General features: G+C 43.1%; 2 protein-coding genes across 7 annotated transcripts in view; one reads left to right on the top strand and one right to left on the bottom strand.

Annotated features, from left to right (window-relative positions):
• Positions 1-19,328, top strand: LOC139792239 (serum paraoxonase/arylesterase 2). 2 transcript variants are annotated; one of them, XM_071735261.1, is made up of 10 exons: positions 1-181; positions 4,800-4,870; positions 9,354-9,409; positions 10,370-10,535; positions 11,676-11,802; positions 12,573-12,773; positions 13,406-13,487; positions 14,003-14,131; positions 15,095-15,265; positions 18,987-19,328. In XM_071735261.1, exons 1-9 carry the CDS (start codon positions 108-110, stop codon positions 15,251-15,253), a joined length of 1,065 nt encoding a protein of 354 aa, XP_071591362.1. In that variant the 5' UTR covers positions 1-107; the 3' UTR covers positions 15,254-15,265; positions 18,987-19,328. The 2 variants fall into 2 exon arrangements, with proteins under 2 accessions (XP_071591362.1, XP_071591363.1); XM_071735262.1 differs by lacking the exon at positions 18,987-19,328 and adding an exon at positions 16,090-16,347 and having other exon boundaries at positions 25-181.
• PPP1R9A (protein phosphatase 1 regulatory subunit 9A) overlaps positions 19,226-26,606 on the bottom strand; it is a 135,770-nt gene continuing 128,389 nt past the window's right edge. For all 5 annotated transcript variants that reach the window (XM_071735256.1, XM_071735255.1, XM_071735257.1 and 2 more), the window contains one exon: positions 19,226-25,642. In XM_071735256.1, coding sequence (XP_071591357.1) covers positions 25,430-25,642 — 213 coding nt within the window. In that variant the 3' untranslated portion in view covers positions 19,226-25,429. The remainder of the gene's footprint in view (positions 25,643-26,606) is intronic.

The following is a 26,606-nucleotide window of genomic DNA, read 5'->3' as shown; positions in this document are numbered from 1 at the left end:
GCCGGGGGCGGGACGGAACGGGACGGAACGGGACGGGACGGGGCGGGACGGGAGCAGCGCGGCGGGGCCGGCAGCGGGCAGCGGGCAGCGGGCAGCGGGCAGCGGCCATGGGGAAGGTGCTGGCGTTGGCTCTCGTCGGGATAGCGGCAGCTTTAGCGGTGGAGCGGCTGCTGGCCCTTCGGTGAGTCCCACCGCGACCGCGGGGTCCTGCGGGACCGCCCGGGCAGGCGCGGGGAGCGCGGGGTGCGGAGCGGCTTTCGGGAATACCGGAGTCCTGGGGGACAATGGGGCTGCGGGCAGCTGGGGGGTACCGGGGGCTCGGGCGAGGTGGACTGCAGCGTCCTGGAGCTGCGAAGCTCGGTGCCGGGGTGCGGGATGGAGCGGAGCCCACCCCGCGGGTGGGGGGCGGCAGCCGTGCCCGCCGAGGGGTAGAGCCGGGCAGGGGAGAAGCGAGTGGGTGGGTGCGCCCCTTCCAGCGTGGGGTCACTTCAGCTCCTTACCTAGGGCGTGACTTCGGTGAATCAGCCCTTTGCACAAGCACGGTAGTGGCCGGGGAGGGGGGGAAGGGTTCGTCAGCATCATTATCACCACTATCACCGATGTTATCGAGGGAACCGTTTTTCCCCAGAGAAAGAGGAGGCCCTGGCTTGCTCAGCAGTGCCCCTCTCCTCCTCCTCCGTCAGGGATAAACCAACTTAAGCAGTGTTAGTCGAGAGGAAACAAAGTTACTAGAATTGGGAAGGACCTTAAAGATCATCTAGTTCCAGCCCCCCTGCATGGGCTCTTTCTTTGCAGTAAAGGGAATATGAAGCCCTCGCTGCCAAGATGCTGGGGTTTAGGGGTCAAAAGTAGAGGGTACCCTGGGGCAGGAGGGCTGGTACCTCTGGTTTTACAGAGGCTGCTGCTAACAGAGATCTGCCAAAACTGTTATCTGTGAATCTACCTCTTTTGCCAGTTGATCAAACAATAAGTGGAAATCAGGTTTCCAGAAACTAGAATTATTTTCTGTCCGACCTGACCTCTGAATAACGATATCCCCTGTGGATGTGAGGTTTCCTCATGTGCTTCTGTGATGACAAATTAGCACTTCACTCGCTCTGAGCTAAAATACATAGCCAATGTCATGGTGATGGGCTGAGAGGTGTGAATGTGGGCACTGGCAACTGCTGTCCTGGAAAGTACTAATAACCATGTAACTGGTTGTTCCAGAAAAGTGATGGTCAATTACTGTGTTGCAAGGCACCTACTCATGGGATAACGTAAGGGATGACTTAGGAGGAGTGGCTGAGGTCACTTGGGTTGTTCAGTTTGGAGAAGAGGAGGCTTAGGGGTGACCTCATTGCAGTCTATGGTTTCCTCACAAGGGGAAGAGATGTGACTGGCACTAATTTCTTCACTCCTGTAACCAAAGGCAGGACTCAGGGAAACGGTAGGAAGCTGAATCAGGAGAGGCTTAGGTTAGATATTAGGAAAAGGTTTTTCACCCAGAGGGCAGTTGAGCAGTGGAACAGGCTCCCCAGGGACGTGGTCACAGCACCAAGCCTAGCTGAGTTCAAAAAGCATTTGGATGAGGCTCTGGGGCACATGGTGTGATCCTGGGCATGCCCTACCCAGGGACAGGGTTGATGATCCTGACAGGTCACTTCCAGCTCAGCATATTCCATGATTCTGTGGTACTTCAGTAAAAATTTGCTTGTGTTCACAAGGACTCCAAATGCCTGACTTCAGAGCAACAACATCCAGCTAATCAATCTTTTGGTAGACAGTAATTGTAGCTCATTACAGAAGGAGGGCTCTGCTCCCAGAACCCAAGTGCCTCATACAGGTCTGTCTGCATCTTCCACTAAATCCACCATGAGCATTAGTGATAACCATGGTGGTAACAGGACCCATCTGCCCCAGAGTTGCAGAAGCTGGGATGCTGCAGCTGGAAAACTCTCCCAGAGTTTAGTGGGGCCAACCTTTTCAGATCACTGTGAAGAACCCATCCCTCCCCCCCCCCCTCGCCAAATCTAACTAACAAATGCAATATTGGGGATCTGGTAAAGCAGAATCTCCTGATAGAAGCAGGTTCTTCCCCCAGCCTCTGTAGCTCTTGGGTTTTTTTCCTGTGTGGTGTATTTTCAGCAAGTTGTAGTATAGCAGCAGACTTAAGGTGGTCACGGAGTTTGGAAACACACAAAGCTAACAAAGTACTCAAAAATCCTTTAACACAGCCTCAAGAGGAGAAACTGTGGATAGTGCTAATGCCTGCCAGGTCTCGCTGTTATCCATCCCCCACCCAGAAGGCAGGAATCCAGCAAAGGCTTTTTGCAGTTCCTTCCGAGTTTGCTATTTTGTGTTTAGGGAGTATGACTCCAGAAAATGCTTAAAATATAAAGCTTGGAGAGCGATTACAAATCTCCAACAAACTTAATTCTTCTTACATGAGTTTTTTTTTTTTTGTTTTTTTTTTGTTTTTTTTGTTTTTTTTATGCATCTGTTATGCAATTGATTGCTATCAAATAGACTTGAGTAGGCTTTGTCGAGCAGAAAACAGGTGAAGTTCTTGTGTTACCAACTGAAATTACACCAATTCCCCTATTGACATTTTGAATTGCTAATTCTTCTCTGAAGAAAGGTCTGAGCTAATTTGTAAAACTTGAATGTGAGTTGTACTGTTACTGTTTTGCTCAGAACAATAGGCGTATGATATTATTGTTCCCCATGTGTTTATATTTACACACACAATATTATCATTTCCTAACATTCTATACTGAGGTGGTCCTCAGCTTGCATACTGCATTCAAAACAGCAGCCTGCTTCAAGAAAGATGCTGGCAGTTTGAAAATAATTGGGTGCAAAAACTAAAATGAGAGGCGATGTTCAGTCCTGTCAGGGAAAAAAAAAAATCTATGAAAGAGGAAAGCTGAAAGTGAGAGAGGTCTTTGGATATGCAACAGGTTGCTGCTGGAGGAAAAAAAAATGCCTGTGATCTGTGTCCCACGGAGTGGAATAGGGGTGGAGGACTGAAACTCGTAAGAGGATCTGAGTGGGAATGGTGCTGTGCACTGGGGTTGAACCAAGTAGCAAAATTCCTGCATCTTTTGAAGTCGCATCCTCCATAGTTTGCAAGTCCACTGTGTTTTTAGTATGGCCAGTTAGTTATCTAGGCCATCTGGCTCAGTAGCTAAGGCTGTCTGAGCTAGATAAACTGACACATTTTGGAAAAACCTCCTATATGCTGCAGGCTTGTAAGCAGTGTCCTTTTGAATTACTCATTCCAGACCATGAAGTGTTTCCCTGGGAATGCTGTTGGGATGTCACCATCTCTTGTTGGCTGCTGGCTGAGTTCCTGCTGTTCTTTTGGCACTGGGAGGCTTGCAGTCTGCCCAGGAAAAGCTGATGAGAATAGGAAAGGGAAAAGCCCTTAGCAGGCAGCAGGGCAAAATTTGGGCATGATTGTCCCAAGCCAGGCTTGGGATCTCAATTGGCTCAGCTATGCTGGGGATGCCATGGGGTCAGGGGGGAGCTGATATTTCTCCTGGGCTGGGAGCACTGCAATTTGTTGTCAGGACTCCTGAGCTAGGGGAGAGGGCTTGGGAGAGTTTAATTTGGCTCCTTTCCCTTGTTATCATCTGCCTTTTTCCCCCCTTTTTTCTCTTTTTTTTTTTTTTTTTATTTATTTATTTATTTATTTTATTTTCCCTGGCCTTTTGTTCACATTCTGTGTCAATGAAACTGAAGCAATTTAAAATTCATAATTAAGTGAGTAACAAAGTGCAGGACTGATACAGTGCTCAGCCGTATCACATATTTTTCATGCCATAGACTGATACTGCTGCTGCTTAGTTATGTTTGTGCCTAAAACTGTAATGTAAACATGCCTAGGTTTTCCTATGGGATCTTAGCGTTAGGAATTTCCTGTGGTTGGACCAAGTACAGGCTCAGCATTTGTGTATGACAGGCTTGCAAAGGAGTAACTGCATTAGTTTAAATGCTACCTTTGGGGGAAAAAAGAAAGCAAACAAACAAAAAAACCCCCAAACCACGTTTGCTTATGGCACTGCAAACTATGTGGTCAAACACAGCAGACATGGTAGTGAGCTGCCTTATTTCTAGCCTGCTTGGAAGAGAGAAGATGAAGAAATAGAAACTCATGTGTCAGTCTCTATCTGTTTTTCCAGTGAAGTGTGAGCTAGAAATAAAATTTTGTGGGTATTCAGGAATGAAATAATCACTGCTGAAGCATAATGTGGTGGGTGGGCAGCAGGAGAAAAGAGGAAGGGGAGAGGAAAATTGTACTACTGAGTCCCATTAGGAAATGGATAGCCCTGCCTTGCCAACAATGCCATCGTTGGTTTTAAATATGGACTAAGAAGTGAAGAAAGTGCAGCTGCTGGTGGCCTGGTCACCAAAACTAGCTGGTGGCTTGGGGTAGAAGGTCATCCTTTCTTCATCTGAAATGGTCCTAACTGCAGAGTGCTACTGTATCTAGGTGTCTGAAACCTGAAGAAAGCGTGGCTGTGTTATTTTATCATTTGAGCTGTGCTCAGTCATGGAAGTTTGTTCCTTAAGCTCATGAACTAAGTCAGGTTCTTGAAGAGTATTCAGTATAGAAGCATCCCAGGGTGTGTGTAACCATCACTGTGATTTGGAGCAATTGCTGCTGTCAGTTCTGGGTTCTGCTTATTCAGGATTTTATGACTGATCTGTTGCTGCAATATGGCAGACAATAAAACGAAGATCAAACTATGCTGGGAATGTTATCAGTCTTCAAACTGTCTGTGTGCTGTTAACCCTCCTCTTTCCTCTTGCAGGAACAAGCTGAATGCTTCCCGGGAAATAGCCCCCGTGACCCTCCCCAACTGCAGGCTCATTAAAGGAATTGGTACGTGCTCAAAATAACTGAGTGCATTGCTTTTGTCCAGACTTATTTGGAAACTGCCTCTTAAAGACAGCTTCCAAGCCTGGTCCTGAAAACAAAGTACTAATTTGACTTCTGTTTGTTACTTGGACTTTGAGGTAGGGAGGAGCTGCAGGAAGAAAATTGTACAGAACAAAACTCACTAGTTTAGTGTGATACCTTTTGCCTTCGGTATTTAATGTTTCTGTTCCTCTTCTTGAAAACAAGTACCTTGCCAACACTTCTCCTTTGCTCAGACACTTAGCAAATTATTTGCCTTTTAGACGAGGGGCGTGCAGGCTTTTTGGGCCGGTAGCTGCTGTCAGTTTGTGACATCTTCAAGACAGGACATGTTGCAAGGGTGGAAGATCTGGGAGAAGGCCATGGGCATGTGTCAAAGGAGCTGCTGCAAAATGCCATCCAGGCTGGGCTGCCTCAGCACCTGGTTTCCTGGGGGCTGAGGAGCGAGCATCAGCTTGGGCAGGAGCTCCGCGCGGTTGCGCAACGGAGCTGCCTGGGTTCCGAGAGCAAGGGGTCATGTTTGTGATCCCAGCCTGGTTTGCAAAGAGGTTTAACAGAGCAGCAGAAGTATTGACTTTGTACTTTGGGTATACGTGTCTAGCACATGGCAATATTTCTGTCCTGTTTTTTTTTCTCTCCCTTTTTGACAACCAGGGTACAAACTGGAGAGCTCTAAAATTGGTCGCTTTTTTGTGTCTCCGTTTCCCCCAAACTATACATTTGAAACTTAACCCCCAAGCATTCAGCCTGCATTTTCTCCTCAGTATTTTCAGAAAATTTTTGAAATCTGCTGAAATTTACGCATGTAAAGAAGTCACTGAATAAACTTTAAAAGCCTTGCCTTTCAGCTTACTGACTTGCAGTGTCGATTACATAAATCTTGCTTCTTCCTTGTCTCAGTAATCAAACACCTTTCTAAAGTCAAATTAGTGCCATGAATGAACGTGCACAGAGTCTCTTTGCCTAAAGTTATGTGGAGCAGAAATTGCATTTGAAAAAACTTTCTAGGTAGTCTAGATCGAGCTGTAATTTATTTATACAAGACTGAATAATGCTTGTTTGATGGCCATTAATATAAAAATAATTTCTGAGTACTTCTTTGAAGCATATCACTAATGCAATCTTTACCAGATTTTTTTTTTTTGCAACATGATTATCCTGTTGAGAACAGAAGGGAAGCTGGAAATTACAAGTACAGTTGTGTGTGATTTCTGAACAATATCCCATTTTTGGTGCCTGACATTGACGTAGGGGTTAGGTGGATTCTGAGAAGCCATCTCTGCTCAGAGGTGGGGGCAGATCAGTTTACAGAGCTTCATCTCTGCTTCTCACTGTCCTTCTGTAACACTCCCTTTGCATGGATCTCTGTGCCTTGCGTTCTCTCTATCCTTTGCTAATTATTAGAAAAATGAAAATGCAAAAAATTAACTCAGTAGGTCTGCTGTAGAAGAAAGAGAAATAACAAATGATTGGTGCAAACTTAAAAAAATGTCTTCCAAAAACTGATGTCTTCCAAAATTAATCTGTCTGGGAGGGGTTATATTACTCAAGGAGACCAAGGAGCACTAAGAACTTTCTACATGGATATCTTGGTCCTCCTGGGCCTTTTTTCTTTAAAATTCTGTGATAAAGTTGAATTAAAATATCTGTCTTTATTTTAATCTTTAAAAGAGTCCTTCTGACATCCTTAGTGGGACATAGGTATTGAGCTGGATCGGCTCTGGACAAAATAATCTAAAACTATCCTTTCTGTACCCAGGACATTTGCACAGTCTCTTGTAGTGGTGTTAAAAACAATGCATCTGTATGTAGTAAAGGAAGCAAACCCAGTGTAAACTGAAAAAATCACTTGTGGACATTTTTCTTTCTGCACAATTTCATCCTTTCTTACGTCTCTCTCATAAAGACTTTGATCTCTTCTCCTTTTCAAATATTGTGCAATGGAAGCACAGATGCAAATGTTGCAGAAACCAATAAAAAAACTGCAACATGAGAAAAATTAAAATCTTAACTTAATGCCCCCAAAACGAAACACATTGAGAATGTGATGCAAGTGGAAAGGGGAGATTATACCAGGATCCAAAGAAGTACGAAGGATGAAACTGATATAATTCACAGTATTGTTTCTGTATGACCTCATTCACAGATATGTAGGAAAGGCTGTGTAAACACTGTCTTCTAAATTAAATGAGTGTGTACTCATGTTGCTGGTTTGTAATAAACTAGCCTGAAGTTCAAGAAACTACTGCAGAAATTGCTAGAAACACTTGCATCTTGGAGCAATTAATGGGATGAAGGCAAAACTGATATTGGAGCGGGGGGGAGGGGACTTCTTGATTTCATCTGCAAGATGCATAATACTAAGATAAAATAAAGAACGACAAAAAAGAATGTTTAAAGTTAGACAGTAATTTTTCTTGTCATCTTTAATTTTTTTTTTAAATTGATAATAATTCAGATAATGCCATTGACAAGCTGGGCTCAGGATACAATCCTAATAAATCAGTTTCAAACTCTGCTGTCCCATATGGTGCCTGTGACAACAGCCCAGAGTCCTGCAGAACAGTCCAGGAGTTTCCCTGTGTATCTCCATCCCTTCCACACTGCCTTGGTGGTGCTGGCTCAGCAGGATTTCGCTGAATCAGCATTTTGCTGCTGTTCAGTTTCTTTCAAAGGAGTTGGGTGCAAGTGCCCTTGTTATGCTCCTTCCACCAGAAACTTGGACTTTTAAATTATCTACTCCCAATTGGCCTGCTCATCCTTCTGCTTGGCAGCTTCACTAATTCAGTAGCAATAAATCATTGTATCTCTGTTCACTTGCCAGCATAAGCTGTCTGTCCAGCTCACATCACCATGGTAATTGAGCCTCTCCACGTTTATTTACATTGTCATTTTTGCAGCAATCCCAGAAAGTGGGGAATCACTGCTAACTCCATCTTACAAATGAACCCAGGCTTGGAGACACTGAAGGGCTTGTTGCTTAAACCAGGGTGTGAGCTGGGATGAAAAATCCAAATTCAAAATTTTAGTTGGAAAGCTCTAATTGTCTCTGGGGACATTGCTGCAGCTGTCTGCCTCCTGCCTCAGCCCAGGAGAAACTCATTACACAGCCCAGCAGGTCAGGTAATGGGCTGGCTCTTCTCAGAATGGATCTGCAGAGGCTCAGAAGGCAGGGATGCTCTGCTCATTAGTGTAATGGGGTGGAGCTGGGGTCTGCTGAGGCTGAGGAAGAGCTGGCCCTGTTGCTGTCCCTTGAGCCGCCTGGTGAAGTCCTCTCACTGCATTTCCCCAGGCCTGTGCTGGGGAGGAACTTGTCTCCCCACAAGTGATTCTAGTGGTCTGGTTTCTTCCTCACAAGGGCTGTTCAGGAGCCTGGCAAAATTAGTGCCAGGACAAATAGGATTTAGAGAAAAGCAATCAAACCCAACCAAAATTTGCTGACATGGGGTAGTGTGACCCACGTAGGGTGACGTGATGGTCTATGGTCAAGCAGGAGGGGGTGCAGAGAGGCAGAACAAAGTGAGGGGGAAGCCTTTGGATTGATGACTCTGATAAAGAAAACCCTCAGAACAACTTCCTTCTGTAAGCAAATGTTCCCAGGTGGGTTTAATACACCCATTGTCTGGAAAAGTGGCTTGTGGGGAATGTTGTTTATGCTGTCAGTTTGGAGAAGAGAGAGGAGGCTTCTCAGGGGAGCAGTGAAATGTGCTTCAGCATTGGACTAAAAGCTCTATGGAGAGTGCTTGCTGAAAGCCTGAAATTGCCGTAGTGTTCTGACTAAAGGGCTTTTATTTTATTTAATTCTCCTAGCAGGGAGAAATATTGCAGGAACTACATGAACTGGCACTATTCAAAATGATTACCTGCAGTTAAAAGTGTGGTCTAACTATTAAACCCCTTAGCTGTTAAAGATACAGTAGGTTCTCTGTCACTTGAGAGCTTTAGCTAAATATTTGGCAATCCATCTTAATGAAGTGTCCCAGCTCAGCCAGAAGGATTACTGTGCACAATTCCCAGAGCTGCCTTATGCAAGCACATGGGCTGAGTGATGTGCCATAACCCACATGGACGTAAGGGTATGATCCTGCCCTGAAAATTCCGTGGTTGGTGCCCCTTGCTTGCTGCAGATCATTATTCTCAAAAACTGTTGATTCATCCGGCATCACCCCAAGGTGTGCAGAGCTGAGTGGGAGGCTGCCTGGTCACCACATGGGTACCCCTAAACCCTCAGAAAGAGGTGAACCCCAGTCCTATTTCCTGAGCTGGCTTGCTGCTGCCTTCTGCTACAGCTGTGAATATGACAGGAACTTTTCCAATGAACATGTTGCTTGTGCTGTGCTATCAGAAAGGGGTGTGCATGAGAGATGAATTTGTACAAAGCGTGAGGTTTTTTGATGGGGAATATTTAATGTCATCTGGAAAATACCTGTTCATCTCTGTCTTGCAGAAACTGGTTCAGAAGACATTGACATACTTCCCAATGGGCTGGCTTTCATCAGCTCCGTGAGTGCCTGCTCCCTCTCCCCTTGCCAGCTTCCTAATCTACAGAAACCATAGGTGAAAGCTGCAGAATGGACTCTTTTTTTCCACAAGGCTGTCTGGTTCCTTAAGAGTGGCCCAGATGTGTGTCAGCTTAGTGATGTTTCCTTCTGCTTGAGCAAGTGCACTTCTTGACACTGAAGTGGGGGTGGCTGAGACATATATCCTATTGCACTGGCTTGCCTGCCCATGTAGCCCTGAATTTCTTCCATGGTGCTTCTTTAAAGTGTTGAAATGTCAAACCTCTCCCTCTCTAAGAAGTGTCGTAATTCCCTATATTTAAAAAAAAAAAACAAAAACAGATTTGGTGTGGGGTTTTTTGGGGTTTTTTTGGTTTGGTTTTTTTTTTTTTTTTTTTTTTGTGATGTTGATTGTTCCTGATTTGGCTTTTAGGACACAGGTTTTCAAGCTTTTCTTTGCCATCGGGTGGGCTAGTGATTATTTTCCAAAACAAAAGCTGATGCTTTCGTCTACGTGGTCCAGGGATGTGCAGGGACTGATTGCAGAATTCATGCCAGAAATCCTGAGCTGTCACACTGCTACTGTTCCCCGTGGCTTTTACCACATTTGTTGCATTTTGTGGTTGCAGTTTGTCCCCGCTGTGTTCACGGGGTGTCTCACCACCTGGGGAGGACCCAGATGGGTGGTGGCTGCAGAGGGTGACAGTGATGCCACCACCCAGGTGGCCCCTCCTGCCCTCCCCACTGTGCTCCCTCTGCCCTGTGGTTAAGGGATTTCTGGGGTGGTTAAGGGATTTCTTGGGTGGTTAAGGGATTTCTGGGGTGCACGGAGCCAGTCCCTCTGCATCATGTCACTGAGGGCTGAAGCAAGATGCAAGCCTGAACAAAGGCTTGTTTTCAACCTTGTGATTCTTCCCTTTACTGTTTTATCCAGGGATTATTTTCTTGTGTTTTGATTTCACAGGGCTTGAAATACCCAGGAATAAAGACTCGTGCACCAGACAAGCCAGGTGAAATATTACTGATGGATTTGAATGAAGACAATCCCAGAGCAAAGGAACTGAGAATCAGTCGAGGGTTTGATCTGGCATCATTTAATCCTCATGGGATCAGCACCTACATAGACAGAGGTAAAGAGACCTTTACTGTGAGGTGGTGGCAGAAACAGAAATTACTCTGTGGCTTTGCATTCTACTCACAAACCCCTGTGCTTTCTGGGAAAGCAGAAGCTTTTTGGGCTTTTTATTTTTGTTGGGCTCTTTGCTATCAGCTGCTAGAGCAAATTATGTGACATACATAATCTCAGACTGTGTGAGACAGAAAGATGCCCAGTGTATTGAAAGGAAAGAAAGCATGGGAGGTCTGAGGAGTTGAAAACCACACAAAGTTTATTTTACCAGTTTACATTTGTCTCACCCTGGAGTCAAGGGTTTTCAGGAGATGTATGCTTCACCAACTAGTAGTGACCAGGACAGAAACTTCTGTAACTCAACCATAAAATAGCAAATCTTTGTAAATTATCAAACTCTCTAGTACTCTGTGGCCATGTTCTCATCTCCAAGACATGTTCTCCCTATGGCAGGCTCTGACTACCAATAAAATAAGCTTCGAGCTCTCCTTCCTCTTTTTCCCCTGTCCTTTCTCTGGGGATTTTAGCTGGGCACTTAGAAACCTGCAAATGCCAAGTGAAAGAGAACCATTGCTACAGCTCGACCTGCATCCCCATACCATCACCCTTTAAGAGAAGTTGTCAGAAAAATCACTCGTGGTGAATTTTGGCTCTCACCAGAAGGGCTGGGCAGAGGGACTGCAGCCTTACATCAGGGATAGGAGATTGATGCTCCTTCAGCTTTCTTAGGGGATGCAGTAGATAAACCAAAGAGCCCAACCTGGCTGGGTAACAAGCCCTCCTTCCCAGCTGACTGTGTCTGTTTCTTGCAACCAGTCAGCACAGTGAGCAGACTGCAAAAATCAGTGGCTTGGGCACAGGGATGGAGCCATGAGTTATTTCTGCCTTGGTAGAAATAGCAAAAAAGTAGTTTACACAGCAGTTCCATGTAGAGTGAGTCCAGGGAAGAGCATCTGGAGGTCTGGGTTGCAGTGACATCCTTTAGTACTTGTCCTTCTGCCTCAGAAGAGCCATGAAGGAAATGCACCAAACCCAAGATGTTCTCCTCACTGGAGGCTGCTTCAGAGCTGTGGGTGCTCAGCAATGTGAACTGTTGCAGAGATCTGGCAAAATTCAGCTTTTCCCTTTCTTTTTTTTAAAGACGACACCGTGTACCTCTTTGTTGTGAATCATCCCCATCAGAAGAGTACAGTAGAATTGTTTAAATTTGTAGAAGATGACAATTCTCTTGTACACCTGAAAACCATTCAACATGACCTTCTATACAGGTATTGGAGTCAAATACCATCTTTCCCCAGAAAACAGGCTGCTTTGGTAACATCCAAAGTAGGATTTTTGGTTTTAGGGTATTATTAGTATAAGTTCCCTTTAACCAGCTTTCCTGTTTCTCTTATTGATTACTTCTTATCTGGGTAATCAAAACCTCTGTCTCTCCAATCTCTTCTGTGAATTAGATTTTTAATAGTTGTATCACTAAGTCAGTCTTAAGTTCTGCTGTGGCTGATGCCAACAAATTAGCTTGGAATCCATTTCTCTTCCTCTCATGTAACCCACTCTCAGCTCATTACAGATATTCTGTTATTCTGAATTTGCTGCACTGGAAAAATAAACATAGTTTTATATTCTTTTTTTTTTTCTTTTGCACACAGAAATTTTCTTTGTCTGTTCTGTTGCAAAATGATTGTAAGAAAGGAGGAAAAACCATTCACAAATCCTACCTGTTCTCTGGTTTCCAGTTGAATGTAATCCAAAGAGAGAAAAAAATTCCATGGGCTTGTAGACATAGCCGGATCTCCAGCTGATGCCCTGTGGTCCTGTTCAGCACTGCTCTCTCCTGGCCCATGTGAAAGAGAATAGAAGTTTTAAAAAAGGGACTAAAGAGCACAGCATGTGTCTGGAGTACTATCTAACTTCAGCTCCTCTGTGTCTTTGGGATGACCACATCCTGGCTAGATTCTGGCCAGCCCTACAATGCTCCTTCATATCTCTTATTTCATGTTTTTAGTTATTTTTCTCCCTCTCTCTCTTTTTTTTTAAGTGTGAATGATGTAGTTGCTATGGGACCAGACAGCTTCTATGCTACCAATGACCACTACTTCTTTGACTTCATCTTGATGTTCTTGGAGATGTTCTTGGGTTTAAATTGGTCAAATGTTATTTACTACAGTCCGAAAGAAGTTAAAGAAGTAGCAACTGGGTTTTATTCAGCCAATGGAATTAACATTTCACCTGACAGAAAGTAAGTTTCTCTTTGCCTCAGGTTTTTTTTTATCCCACAAAAGAATCCTGAAATCCCCACTTGTGCATGTGGTACCTCTGCAGTCCAAGTGTCTCAGTTGGCTCACTAAGGCAATCTGCTACTTGGCCAATGTAAGTGCTAAGAAGGCTTTGTAGAACAGAAATCACATGTCTCAGTCTTTAACTAGAGGTAATGTTTGCTGCTTTGCCTGGGGCTTTAAATGCAGTAAGATCCAATGTTGCTGCCTTTTAAGCAGCCAATACAGAAGTTTGTGTATAGTACTTGCAAGGATTAATGGGACAGAATTTCTGCCAGTGGGGAATGCTCTACAGTCTCTGTAGGACTAGATTAACTAGTCATGTGGTTTAGACAGGTGATCTTAAATGATAAGTAAAGCGTATTTGTAGATCTCATGATTCAGTGTTGTGATGGAGGAACTGGAACAGTGTGAAGCTACATTAGCATCTCAGCAGACTGGTTTCAGTTCAGTGCCTTGTGGCCTGCTTGCAGTATCTGTTGCTATGTGTGAGCTGGCATTCCTCAGGGGAAGAGCTGGGCTTACACAAGAGGAATTCACTGGTTTTGTTGTCTGCTTACACATACACATTGCTAAGAGGTGCTTTCTTTTCAAGGTACATCTATGTTGCAGATATATTTGATCATAATGTCCATGTTATGGAAAAACATGCTAATTGGAATTTAACCCATGTGAAGGTAAGGTGCTGCTGTTCCATGAAAAAGAGGCTTATATGAAATTTGGACAGTTTAGCCCCCTATGAATTTTTTGAGAGTTCAACCTGATCATATGTGAAGTTCTGTCCTGGATGGCTCCTGCTGTGGGTTTGCAGAGGTGCTGCACCTCCTGTTGTGGAGCTTCAGGTCTTCCAGCCTCAGGCCAGCAGCCAGAGAGGGAACCTCAGGCATGCTGCAGAGCTGCAGGGGAAGCCTCTGTCCCTCTGGGTCAGTCCACAAAGCACTGATATCATCAACACTAGCATAGGTGTGAATGAGCTGATGGGAGAAGCTTGGAGCAGCAAGGTTTTTCATGACATGGAGGAAGGTGATGAAGCATACAGGGGGAAAAGAAAAACAGAACTGAGGGAGAATTTTTTTTCTGAAAAATCAGTTTAAGTTACTGACAAGTCAGTTGATTGTGTTATATTTAGCTTCCAGGACTTCTGATTGCTTTAATTTACTTATTTTTCTTGTTTTTCCTTCATGTGGGACAGACACTGCAGCTGGACACTTTGGTTGACAACTTGTCTATTGATGCTCACACTGGAGACATCTGGATAGGATGTCACCCGAATGGGTTGAAGCTGATGTACAGCAGTTCTGAAGATGTACCTGGCTCTGAGGTGCTTTTTGGGAGACATCACTGTTCTCTTGGCTATGTCTGTGTGAGAAAGTTGCTCTGTTCACAGCATTGCTATAACTTAACTCTGCAGTGCACAGGGAAGTGCCTGGCCAGACTTTCTGAAAGCAAAGACCCTGCTGCCTCCCACCTTGTAGCTTCTGCTCTCAAGTGGAACACCTGAGCAGTGTCTACTCAGCTAACAAACACCTGTTCAGATCCTTGTCAGGAGGCAACAGATTCATTTCTACCCAGTAGCTCATTCATTCTGGACTCCTCAGGCTGCTTTCAGTGCACCTGTGGCCACACAATCAGTTCTTGATGAACTGTGTTAATTACTGAGCCAGCACCTTTTTGACAAATAAAAAAAATAATTGACTAAGTTCAAAGCATGACCAGAAGCATTCTCACTGAAGTTATTTATCTGTGCAAGTGTGGCTCATCAGTAGGTGCCACTGTAATTCTTCTTTCCTTCTGAAATCAGTAAGGAACTGGCATCAGCAGTGCAGGAGCCACCAGTGCCAGGTGGCTGGTTGGTGTCATTTTGGCTGCAACATTGTCTGAAGCTTCCCATAAGACACTTTTACAAATTAATCATGTTCAACAGCAGTAAATGTATGATACTAGGCAGTTGTTTACTCTATGTGAAAAAAAGCATGAAAATAAGGAGATACTCAGTAACTCTTAGGCTAGAAAAAACTGGGCAGGTGCCTGGTGCAGGTGTGTGGAGCCTTACTGACTGAATGGGCTGGGGTCTGTGTTGCACAGACATTTATAAAGAAAAGCATCAGCCTTCATTGCTGATGCTTCACTGCAGCAAAACTTGTGGCCACATCACAAGATGGGGATGTAGTTATCATCAGCTGATCAACCTGATTTGTTTAAATTAAGGTACTGATGTTCCCTCCACCTGTGGAGGATTTTCAGCCAAGGCCATTTCATCAGATGTGTCCCACTCCCCCGGCAGGTCCTGCGGATCCAGAACATCCTCTCGGAGAAGCCTGAGGTGACGCGCGTCTTCGCCGACAACGGCTCCGTGCTGCAGGGGAGCTCGGTGGCCTCTGTCTATGAGGGAAAGCTGCTCATTGGCACAGTCTCCCACAGAGCTCTCTACTGTGAGCTATAGGTTGTCTCACTGGTAAGATCTGCTGCAGGGCAAGGGGTTTAATTCTTTGGGAACTGACTTGGTTTTCCGCTAGATTTGCTAACAAGGAGACTGTTCCAGTAAAGGTTGATTAGAGTAATGGGACTGTATTTTAAGCCTTTCTCTCCAGGATGAGAGCTTTTAGCAACAGTGAAAGAAATGGAATTGAAAGCGAGAGATTAGTTTATTTGTGTAGTGTGGAGGATCTCGTGTCAGTAACAAAGGGTAACCTTGAAGCTCACATTCAGATTACAAGTTACTAAACTGTCAGACATTGAATTTCTGTTGCCACTGGTTATTTTGAGTTCTGTTTTTTCCACCCAGAGAAAAGAGGTTTTGTACATGAGAATTGGTAATTACACGTATGCTGTGCTTTCTTGTCAGTGATCTTTGTGCCCTCCCAGGGACTCCGCTAAGGGTTGTCCTTCCGAACCTTATTGTTGGCTTTTCCTAAGTCTTAGAAGTGTCCAGTGCTGGGGAATCCTCCACTTCTCTGGGGAGATTATTCAAATGCCCCACTGTTCTCATAGTGAAAAATTTTCTTTTGTCCAATCAGGATCTCCCTAGGAATAATTTGCACCCGTTACCCTTCATCTTTTCCATGCAACTACTTATAAAAAGGCAGTTTCCATATTCTTGGTAGCCACTCTTTAAATACTGGAATATGGTGATAAGCTCTCCCCCCCTAAGCCTTCTTTTCTCAGGGCTGAACAAAAGCAGTTCTCTCAGCCGTCGCTTTTACTGCAGGCTTCCCATCCCCTTCATCATCTTTATGGTCCTTCTCTGGATCCTCTCCAGCCTGTCCATCTTTTTTATAGGAGGGACCAGAACTGAATGCAATATTCCAGCTGTGGCCTGATAAGCACTGAGTAGAGTGGGATGATGACTTCTTTATTTCTGCTGGTGATGCCCTTGTTGATGCAGCCCAGCATCCCATTGGCTTGCTCTGCTGCTGCAGCACACTGTTCACTCATGTTGAGCTTGTTGACCAAGACCCCCAGGTCCTTTTCTTTTTAATTACTTTTTCTTGTTGGATACCAATCCCTTGCAATAAACTGAATTGAGGGTCCACTGAAGCTGGGAACCTGCCTTGTGCTTTACAGCAAGACACCAGTCTTGCAGAAGCCCCTGTTTGAGCCACTACTTGGTTTCTTGCCCAGGGAGAGAGAGAGAGCTCTTACTTCCTTACTATAAACATCCTTGCTTACAGAGGAGCTCCTGCAGCTCTTATCCTCTGCATTCCCACCTCTGATCACAGCTCCAATTTTGTGAGAGCTGCTGCCACCCACCTCAGGCTTTGTGTTACCCGTGGCAGATTGCCCCAGGGCTGCCAGTGCCTGCCCACACTGGCATTTCTCAGCCACTTGTCTGCCCTTTCAAATGGTGCCACCAGACCTGCCTGAGGGCCACCGTGCCCTCTGCATCCTTCAGCTGATGCAGTAGCATTTCCTCACTGATGTTTTTTCACCCCTGTGTGAAGAAGAAGGTCAGGCTGCTCATGAAGCCCAAGGTCAGGAGGAGAAAGATCTGGGCCCTGGGTGCTCATTGGTATTCTGGCTTTGCTGTTCTTGCTACAATAGCTTCACCACCACCACCTGTGACCTCCTGCAGTCTGGGGAGTACATGGAAAGCTCAGTACTTCAAAACCACAGGCATGCTTCTGCCTAAAAGATGGAGAAAATGAGACACTCGGTAGTGGCCTGAGCACTGAGACAGTATCCAGAGAGTGTGTAAACCTTCCTCTGTCCTTCCAGAGTGTGTGTAAACCTTCCTCTGTTATTGGGTTTTGCTGTTGTGGCCCAGAGGAAGCGTTACTGCAGGCTGAGGACTGAGGCTGGGGTGAGCAGTGGCCCTGAACAGAAAATGTGTCTCCTGACACCTTGGCTCCTGCTCCTTTCCTCTCCAACACAAGCCTAATGGCTTTCATCCATTGGTAGAAATGCATTTTATATACAAATAGCATGTGCTGCAGGGCTTTAGCAGTGGCCAGAGAGGGAGATTTGAGCTTAACTTGAGGGTTAACCAGGCAGCTGACTCTCTGGAGCACAGCCCTTGCACTAGCAGGTCTATGCACAAGCTGTGTTTGTAGCTCCTCTCCAAAATTCCCACAACTGATCTGGGGGATTAAGCACTATCCAGGGCTTACCAAGTGCCTGTGGAAGCTTTGGTGACAGGGACTCAGCCACTCAAATCATGGTTTCAAGTTGTTTCTGATCATGGTGTGCAGACAGCCCTTCCACAGAGCAGAGCGGGCCCTGGACAAAGGGCCTTGCCTTTAGCATCTGCTGACTGCACAAAGCACTCAAGAACATAATTTGCCTTAATCTGGCTTTGCTCCTCCTTCTTTAGCAATTTCTTTCCCTGCAGGACATTTTCAACTTCTCTGGGAAGCAGGGTGCTTTCCTACAGGAAATTGTAATCCCTTTTCAGCCATGAGGAACAGATGTTTTTCCCAGAGGCCAAGGCAGAAAAAACTGCTCAGAAGGAAGTTCTCACAATAAGAAGCTGGGGTATTAATTTGTTCATGATCAGACATCAACGTCCCGCACTATTTTAGTTTTGTGGCTCTCTGTGTTCTTGAGTAAAATAAGTGCCTTCTGAAGAGTTAAGGTTTTGCTACAGTGGTGTTAACTCAGCCAGGACACCAACCAGTTACTGCTGGTCTGGGATTTACTCTGGCTGTAGTAGTGCAAGAGCTAGCATTTCCCTCAGCAGTGGGAGAACTAACCCATCGAAACACTGATTTTGTGTTTTAAAGTAGTTTAGAATGGCTTCAGGTGATCAAATCTACATGTTGTTGGATCTTGTCAAACTTCTACTTTTTTGTTGGTTTTTTGCCTTTCAGAAAATAAAAGAGTTAGTTCACTTGTCACTGGCTTTTAACTAGTTCTGTAGTGTAGGTGTTCCTGGCAGTCTGCCCATGGAGAGGAACATGTGACTTACCTTTTTCTGAAGCATTTGAGAGGGCAGAGATTATAGGACTTGCTTCCCAGGAGGCCACAACCCATCATCTTTGGCAAACCTGAGTCTGGAGTAGTTCTGGACGTTTCAGAAACCAAATTGTAGGTATCTGAGATAACTTGCACCAATGACAAGAAGAGATGGATTTGCTCCAGGCTCATGAAACTTCTGAGCAGACATGTTTTACCTGTCAGTTGTGGATTTACAGCCTCTTAGTATAGCTATTTTAATTAAGATAGTTTTATATATTGAGGACCTCTTATATTCTTGCAGGTAGTGGCCCTATTAGTGGAAAGCAAGATTTATGATTGAGCTGCTGGGAAATGCAGGCGGAGTCAGACAGATTAAGTCTGGCCTAGATTCTGTCAGATATAAATCCACTGAAACAACTACACAAATTAGACAGTCTGTGCTCTGCTTTTCCCTAATTTAATGCTTTACTAAAATTGAATAAATAAAGAGTAAAGACATACTAAACAGTTCAGCAGAATAGCTACTGTACTTTGAATGTATAAAATGCATGTCATAACTAACCTAAACTTGAGTGTAAAATGGTAAAATGTTTTTACATACCAAAACTAATCCGTGTCTTTCAATCAAACACTGACCAGCACTGGTGTGACAGGAGCCTATTTTTACATCAAGCTGAAGCAAAACACTGCACACTACATTTCATCTGCATCTGAAGAGGCCATTCTCTCTCCTTACTCTCTCTATTTTTTTTTTTTTTTAACTTCTTTTTACATAATTACAGATTGTAAAAGAGATCCACTTGGAGGCCCGTGAATCATGCCAATGTGGTCAACAGCTGGGACTTAAAATAATCTTCGGCACTGAGCAAAAAGGAAAGAACAAGCAGGGCAAGGTCCAGGCCCTCCAGCCCCAGGCTGACCCATGCTGCAGCAGCTGTCCAGTTCCTGCTCACCAGTCATTGTTTCTTCTATTATGACCAACAAAATGGGCAGGAAAGTGAGGACTCGATACAAATTCTAATAAAGATTCAGGATTTCTCATTTTATTGCATTCGTTGTCTAACAACAATAATACTCATTGGCAAGAAATTTATTTACAATAACAAATTAACTTTAAACCACAAGGCTTTGTTGTTTGTATTTAAACTGTAAGAAAACAAAGGGCCACCATGATGTTTTGTTTTGATGTCTCCCAATAACTAAATATTAACCAAAGGTATTTTGGGGAAAACTCAACAATCTAGAGAAGTTCATATCAACCAAGCACAAGAGAACAAGCCCAGACATGGCACTACTGTGTCTTTCATGCAGATGATCAGACACCAAGATGTACAAACAAAAAGTTCAGGATAACATGCACTTCATATACATTTGACCTCTTGTAAAAAAGAAAACGAAAGGGAAAAAAATCTGAAGCGCAACCACCTCTTCGACCATGTGAAAAGAAAATGCAAGAAGTCAATTTTTACAGTGAGCGCAGTGCATTTTAGGTTTTTAGCTGCCTGGTCTACCAGCAATATGTCTAACTTGTCAGTGACCAGTGAGTTCCCATTGCAATGTGACTGGAAAATACAAAAGCAGTCAGACAGGAAATGTGTATGGGAAAGTAGTGAGTCAGAAGAGGTTCACTGTGCACTCCCCCCTTCCATATGGGGTGGTTACTCCGTACACCTGGTGCTCTGGGATCCCCCTTTCCTTTGGAGGCTTCTGCACCAGGGCCTGGATCAGCTTCCACTGGTGTCACTGACAAAGCTCCCACTGAAATCCCAGCAGGAGCCTGGGGCTCCTGGGTTAAGTGAATTGGATCCAGTCTCATGAGCTGTGAGCCCTCCTCACCTCTCCTTGCCCTGGAAGAAGAAACCCTACGGCTCCTTCTGAACAGTCTGAACTTCCCAAAGGAACAGGCAGCTCCAGGCACTAACCCCAAGCCTTCCAGTTCTTACTGTTTCACACATCTTGTAAAGAGTTACTTAATGCTGACAGCAAAAGCACCACAGTTAGTACTGCCAGTGAGTAAGAGAAAGCTCATTTTATAACGAGGGATTTAGAGGGCTCAATGTAATGACAAAGGTGTCACAGCTTCAGAAAGCCAGTTCTACAGGTGGGAAAAATACAGTAAAATCCATGCAGCCCATCAACAAGAGGGACTTGCAGATGACCCACATTCCACTGTGGTGAATGGGTAAGTCACCTCAGATGTCACCAATCATGCTCAACAACGAACTGCTGAGAGCTCTCCTTTAGAAATCAAAGCTAGGGTTCCAAAATATATATAAAAAAGGTTTCCTTCCTAGGAACACTGATACTCCAGTAAATCAGTCCTGCCAACTTCCCTACCCAAAAAAACAATCGAAGGACAACATAGAGAAGGACCTGCAGAGAACCATTCTATATATGGTTTTAACAAAACTTTAAAATCTTCTGATCTGCAAAATACATAAAACCCCACATGAAAAGAGTGAGCAAAGCCAGCAGCCTAGCCAGGGGTGACCATGCTGGTGAGACCAAGGGGTAGCACTTTGCACCTCTTGAGCTTGCAGACCCTCTGCCTATTGCCTGTACTGTGCCTACAGCCCTGTACCATACAGCACCTCGTGTGCCACCTGCACCTAGTGCAGTGTCAATCTGTGTGAATATCCATGGATGTACATGCACAAATCCATACATATTCATTTCAAAGGAGGAGTCAAGCCACAGATCGCTTCAACATTTCTAGGAAGACTGATTTCATTATTTTCAACCACTAATTTAACAAAACTGAACCCAAACCATCTAACTGCTCTGTGCACTCTGCCCATTTGGGCTGTTAAAGACTTAAAATTTAATTAAATATGTACTGTTTTCAAATGTTTGTGTTTTTTAGTGTTTTGGACCATGACATAGGTTTCCTGAGGTTTTTCAGTGAGGGACAGCAAGGAATGAGGAAGGTGTTACTAAATGATCCAGCTCTCCTATTAGTTTGCTGATAATGCAGGGGATGAGGACACACTTAAGAAGGCAAGATCAGGTTTTGCTTTTGTCTTGATACTATTTTCTCTCTGTAAACACTCAGTTAAGGAATCAACACAGGACTTAGTTCTTACAAACTTACCCTAAACTTCATCAGAAGAAACAGTACAGACTGCACTACAGATTCTGTAAGAACTACAGCTGAATCTGTGCAGACTTTTCAAATTTCAATGTTGTAATGGTATGTGAAATGGTACTTCTTAGCCAGAAACAACTAAATGCTGTTTCTCTTTCATTCTTCTGTAGAACTAGATTCTGCACTGTTAACAAGAGTGCCATTTCTTTCTCTGACTTAAAAAGTGGGACAAAATTAATTCTTCAAAAATCACACAACATTGCCCACCTCTTACTCTCCAGCACTTAAGCCAGGAGTTGAAGGTGGAGCAGCTCAGGAGGCCTGGAGGCTTTGATGGAAGTAATTAAGAATGAAGAACCTGAATGCTCAGTGTCAAGCATCTCTGAATGCCAATGAAAGCCAAGGACTGGCAAGCTTCAGAGGGAAGTTATTCAGTTCTTCCAGTAAAATCTCAATTCTTGTGGTATCTTAGCAGCAGACTAGAGTCATGGTATAACAGATGCCTTTGCAAAAAAAAAAAAATAAAAAAATTAAGTTTGAGAAATGCAAAAGTGACTGGATACACTGACATACAAACATCACCTAACTCTGTTTAGCTTTTTATTACTGGCTTTTGTTCTATTGTGCAATTCTGAACAATAATCTTGAACAGGCTCCAGTCACTGTGACACAACCAGACCTGCTCAGAGAGGTGGGCATGGGCTGGAAGTGAGTACTGCCAGTATGCCTGGATGATGTGGGCAGAGCAAGAAGGTTCAGAAGAATCTCAGTATAAACCTGAAGGGGTTTTGAACTAATGTGCAGTGTTGTATCTTTAATTTTCTGTTTTTCAGAGCTCCTTTTTTTGCTAACTCTCCTTTCCTCACCATTTCAGAGCCTCCATGTAGTCAGAAGCTGGCAACACTGCAGCAAGGAGCAGAACCAGCATTTACAGAACTGGCCTTCTATCACAACCAGGGACAATTTCACTTCACCAGCCTGCTGCCAGCACCTAGGAGTAAAGATGGCACAGACACACAGCTATATTTGTGGAAACACCACGCTGCCTGCACTGTGGTTTAAAGGTGGCCAGACTGGGCAGCATATTCAAAATTGCTTTAGGACCACAAATAAAAAGTAGGCAATGCTTACACTTGCAGGTGAGCCAAAAGAGAAAACATTACCAGTCATTTAGCATGAAATATTTTTTTCTTCCTACCACACAACCCCCCACAGTAGTCTGACTTACAGGAAGCTTAAGTTCAGAATGGTGAGACATCTACATCCCCTGCTTCATATATGCCATTACATGGCAGCAAGGAAAAAATGCAACACAATTTTAAAGGTCCTGCAGAACAATAACACAAGTTTCAACTTTATGTTACCCAGTGACATTTCTGCATGTCCCAATCATGAGTTACCAGACTTAATAAAACATACGACATAAATCTCTTTCATCACAGAAATAAGAGCAAAACTCTTGACATTGCTTGGTTTGCTTAGTTTCCATGTGTTGATCAAAACACATCTTATGGTTTCATTTTAAATTTAAGCTACTGGGTTTATGTTAGTTTTTTTTTTGTTTGTGGATTTGTTTGTTTGCCTGTTTTAGATGGAGAATAACAAAATAACATTACCACAAAGCAATAAAACCAACCCTGAATAGTTAAAGGACTCAAGTTGAATTAGTTGTTCTGCAGAATAAGACTGATTTATGGAGAGATTAACTAGGCACTGTTCTAAGCAGCAAGAATGAAAACTCAACGTATAATGCCAAGCAGCCTGCTCAGGTTTCTAAGAAAACAAGAACATAAAACTGGGACACCACTTAAGATGACTATATACAACCACTTAATCATTACTACCATGTAAACATAATTTAAAAAGAAAATCATCATCAAAAGCATTTATAAACATCGTATTTAAAATATTAAACTTCCAGTTTTTTCCAGATAACTTCTCTTACTCGCATATAAAGTGATAACCTCCTCAAAGAACAGAATGCTAGTTTTACAAGGCTGTTAAACATCCACATAATTTTTCTCCAGCAAAGAGTGCAGAAAGATGCACTGTAATATGGAATTCTTGTTAGCAGGTGTATTTTTTTTGCCGGTGGTCTATCTCAAGAAAATAAGCACAAGCCTTTAGAAATATCAGGAAATAATCTTTAACAGCAAATTATTTTTATATCTAAGTAAAATGTACATCAGAAACTTGTAGCAATTGGATTTGGCAGGAAACATAAAGCTAATGTTATTCAGATGTGTTGTTTATTAGTTTGAAATGAATTAGGCTCTCTCAGTTTACAGACCATTTTACTTGTCAAAAGAAACTACTGGGATCAAAAGAAATTTAACTATCAGCACTGCATGCTAACTGTTTCAAATCTGAGTTGCAGAGAATTTTACAGACACAAATCTGAATGCCATAAAGCAAAAGCAGAAGAGAAGCCAAGCCAAACTAAAATGTTTTCTTCAAAAGAATTTGATATTTGCAATTTTTAGGCTGGCAAATTTTTAAGTTCAAAATTCTAACTCTGCATCAACATCTTAAACAATTTATGGGTTGGCATGACTAGATGAAGCCTGCAACTTCCAGGATGCAGGAAAGGGAAGTGATGTTTTTCAACTATAAATTCTGCAATGTAGTTAATTTTGACTATAAAGCTGTAAGCAAAGACCTCTAGCTTCTCATTGCAGATATTTGCCTGTTCTCTGTCCATTCTTTTAAAGAAATACTGAATATTTTAGTATGGTTCTTACAAGGTAGTAACACCATGCAGGGAGAGCTAAACACTGCTTCTGTCACAGTCAAAACCACACAGCAGGCTTCCCTGATGGCCTCATATACCAAGAAAACAGAAACCTCTGAAGGATGTAATATGACCCCTGCTAAACCATCAAAACATTCTACAGCCTATGCCCAAAACTTCAGATTTTGATGGGGATATTCTTTCAACACATCAATCAAAACTGTTAATACATATATGGCAGCTTTGGATTTAGTAACTGTCACCTCCATGGCAGCATTGACCTTAAGAGCAATGTACTCAATTTAATTTCAACCAGAATCCCTCATCTTTCTCTGCTTAAAGTGCACTTCTGTAAAAACTGAAAATCTTTATCAGACTTGAGTCTGATATCCGTTTCCAACGACAGCACAGCACAAAGCTTATTCTCCCAATGCTTACTGGAGAATGTATCTGAGATGTAGATTTTTTCTTGGAAAAAAACCCAAAACCCAACACAAAGTAAACCCAGTTTCCTGTTGAAAACACACAAATAAAGAAAGCAGGGTGTGCTATAAGAAAGTTGCCTACACACTGGGAGCACAATGAAATTTATACAGATCTATAAGCTGTGCTCTAGTTAGAAATTCATCCTTGCTCAGATATCTACAGGATAAATGTTATCCTCAGATTTCTGTGTAAACCCACATAATCATTTAAGGCTTTGCCTCCTTCCTGGATTAACTATTGTACAGTTAACAGAAAGAGTTTCACCTCCTGCCTTTTACTCAGGGGAATATCAACTCTCCTGTCTTTATCTCCAGTGTATAATAAGAAGTCACTGAACAGTTGTGTTTCCAGAGCAGTGTCACTTCAAGGTACTGATGCAAGATGAAACTTATTCCAGTAGACAGAACTGAATCTCCAAACACTGTAAAGAAGCTGAACTTCCAGTCTGAAAGTTAAGTCAGCTCTTATCAGACAGAGCACTACTCCTTTTACCCAGCTGAAGAAACATCCACCAATCGTTTTGACTGGCCATCCTATTTAGAAGAGGTGAAGCAGTGGACCATGCTCCTCAGCATCATGCTGGTTACTGAAGTGACCAAACACATAGAGCTCAATAGAGAAGAGTAGTTTGGAAGAAAACACCGCCACACAAATATGAAATCTGTCAGCTGTCAACAACAACAAAACAAACCAAGGGGCTGGGGCTGTTTCACATGGCAACAACAACGAGCGTGAACTGGGTATGCAGGAAAATAAAACTACACAATATAAATTTCCCTACTCATTCTATGGAAAGCCCCGTTTCTCTGTACACACTCTTGTGTAATGAATGCAAGAAAGCTGAAGGGGCACCAGAGTGGTATGAGGGTTTTTTTTTTCCTTGAAGTGCCTCCACTCTTCAAACACAGCAGCACTTCTGCTAATCACTGCTCGTTAGTGCCCTCTGTTGCATCCAATGAGGACTTGTCTGTTTTCTTCGATTTCCTCTGCAGTTGTTCTTGTTCCTTCTTCCGAAGCTTTTCCCTTTGCTTTTCCATCTTCTCTTGAGCTTTGCGAGCTTTCTCCAAGGATGCTTTCATTTCCTTTAGCTTTTTTTTAATGATCGCTCTGTCCTGGGAAGATGTTATACCAAGAGCCTGAGGTGGAGAAAATAAAATTAAAAAAGAAAAATAATTTAATGCAAGTTTTCATCTATCACAGATGTTTTTTTATTCCTGTAATAACTCTTCTTAGGTAGAAGATTATAACAACTAAGCAAATTTAAGACAGATTCAGATATGTTATTAATATGCAAGTAGCAAAATTCTGTACTACCTTCATGGCTTTCTCTTCAAGAATATTAAGAATTAGAACTCACTGTAACCACCAATGTTGATTTCATTGATCAAATGAGGCAAATAAAGATGAAACTACTTGCCTGAAGTCTTCTAAGTCTATATAGAACAAGATTTCCCAATTCTCACTGCTATTCCTCAGTCAAAAGTTCACTTGCTCTCTTCTAAAACCCATAGAGTTAGTGAAATGCCAGCAAAAAAAAAATAAATCAGAAACACCAAACTTTGAATTTCAGATACCCTGAGCTTTCCACAACTTCTTCCTACATTTTTTTTTGACAAATACACATACTCATATTTTTGCTACAAGAAATAATGCATACTTTATACATCAGAACTGTGTTTGTTCTAACAGTACAACTGGTATCAGCCTATGCCTCCAGTATCAAAATAATCTATTTTTCAGTTGCTGCTTCTGATATATTTCTATTTACTACTGGCTCTGGATCACCACTTTGCAAAACAGAGCTAGATGAGAAATACCTGCATACAAATACCACTTCCACATGCTGCTCTATGATTTATGCATGCAAATATGGGTATGTTATACACATGCAGAGTTTTCACAATGCAAATGCTCTCTACTTCTGAAGCTTCTGATTCCAAGTGCATATGGGAATTTCTTAGAAGTCTTGCTGTGGCTTTATATTCTGTGGTTATCATTCTAGTCTGTCACCAAGCCACACACAGAGATTTGCTGCTTTCTAGACGAATTCTTACTTCCTTCAAGATTACCTAAAATCACAACAAATACTGCAGACAGTCT

This window comes from Heliangelus exortis, chromosome 2, assembly GCF_036169615.1.
Source record: "Heliangelus exortis chromosome 2, bHelExo1.hap1, whole genome shotgun sequence".
Taxonomy (NCBI): domain Eukaryota; kingdom Metazoa; phylum Chordata; class Aves; order Apodiformes; family Trochilidae; genus Heliangelus; species Heliangelus exortis.
This window is presented reverse-complemented; position numbering and strand designations above follow the sequence as displayed.